General features: G+C 60.1%; 1 protein-coding gene across 1 annotated transcript in view; it reads right to left on the bottom strand.

The window, feature by feature from the left end:
- Positions 1–323: 323 nt before the first annotated feature.
- Positions 324–918, bottom strand: part of LOC104081489 (protein unc-13 homolog A-like) — a gene marked incomplete at both ends in the record, with an annotated part of 3,307 nt that continues 2,712 nt past the window's right edge. The window contains 2 exons of the mRNA XM_009584256.1: positions 324–474; positions 709–872. Of these exons, the coding sequence (XP_009582551.1) occupies positions 324–474; positions 709–872 (315 nt within the window). The remainder of the gene's footprint in view (positions 475–708; positions 873–918) is intronic.

Consider the following 918-nt stretch of genomic DNA (forward strand, 5'->3'; position numbering starts at 1 on the left):
CTTGTGATTTTGCCACCAAGGTTTCCCCCTCCTGCGACGCTGCCACCCAGCATCCCAGCCCGCTTGGACTCCAGTCATGGTTTTACCATGATAATTTGGGGAGCAAATTTAAACCTTCTCCCAGGAAGGCGGTGGCTCTTTTCCTTCCTGAAAAACGGGAGCGGGATGAATTTCGGGGCAAGCAGGGGCTGACCCCCCTGCTGCCCAGCTGCAGTTTGGAGCGGGGTGTTTTGCACGGCCCTTTTTGCCCCCCTGAGCCCCCCGCCCCCTCCCAAGAGAAGAGAGAGAAGAAGGAAGGAGTGTTTACGCACCATCGGACTTACCCCGAAATTGGAAGCGGCAAAGCGATCAGAGGCCGAGACATTGGTGGAAGCCGTGGTGTGGGCATAGTAGGCGTTGATGTTGGCTAGCAGGGTACTCATCACCGCCGGCACCCCCGGGCACATGTATTTGGAGGAAAGGCAGGCAAAATGCCTGCAGAGGGAGGAGGAAGGTGAGGGTGTGGGGCCATGTAGGAAGGGGTGCAGGGTTTGGGGTGCACACGTGGGGAGGGGTACATGGGTGCAGGGCGAGGCAGGGGAGCATGTCTGCACCTATGGCGGGGAGGCGGGTGCAAACGGCAGCAGGGGAGGAAGATGCCAACATTGCCCCCCCCCCTCCCAGGGCTGGCGCAGCCCCTTTGAGCAGGGCGGAGGGCGAGGGACTCACGTCATGGCCTGGTAGATGGACTCCACCCCGTAGCGCATGGCAAACTCGTCCACGATCTCCTGCGCCGTCTCGTCAAAATACACCTTCCAGGCATCATCCCCCTTGGCGTCGGGGATCTTCACCACCCCGTTGTTTTGCAAATCCGTCACAAAGTGGAACAGATTCTGGAGGTACAAATGAATCCCGTCAGGTCCCCGGGGCCGGTGGTGG

Source organism: Fulmarus glacialis, unplaced genomic scaffold, assembly GCF_000690835.1.
Source record: "Fulmarus glacialis isolate BGI_N327 unplaced genomic scaffold, ASM69083v1 scaffold25848, whole genome shotgun sequence".
In the NCBI taxonomy this organism is placed as follows: domain Eukaryota; kingdom Metazoa; phylum Chordata; class Aves; order Procellariiformes; family Procellariidae; genus Fulmarus; species Fulmarus glacialis.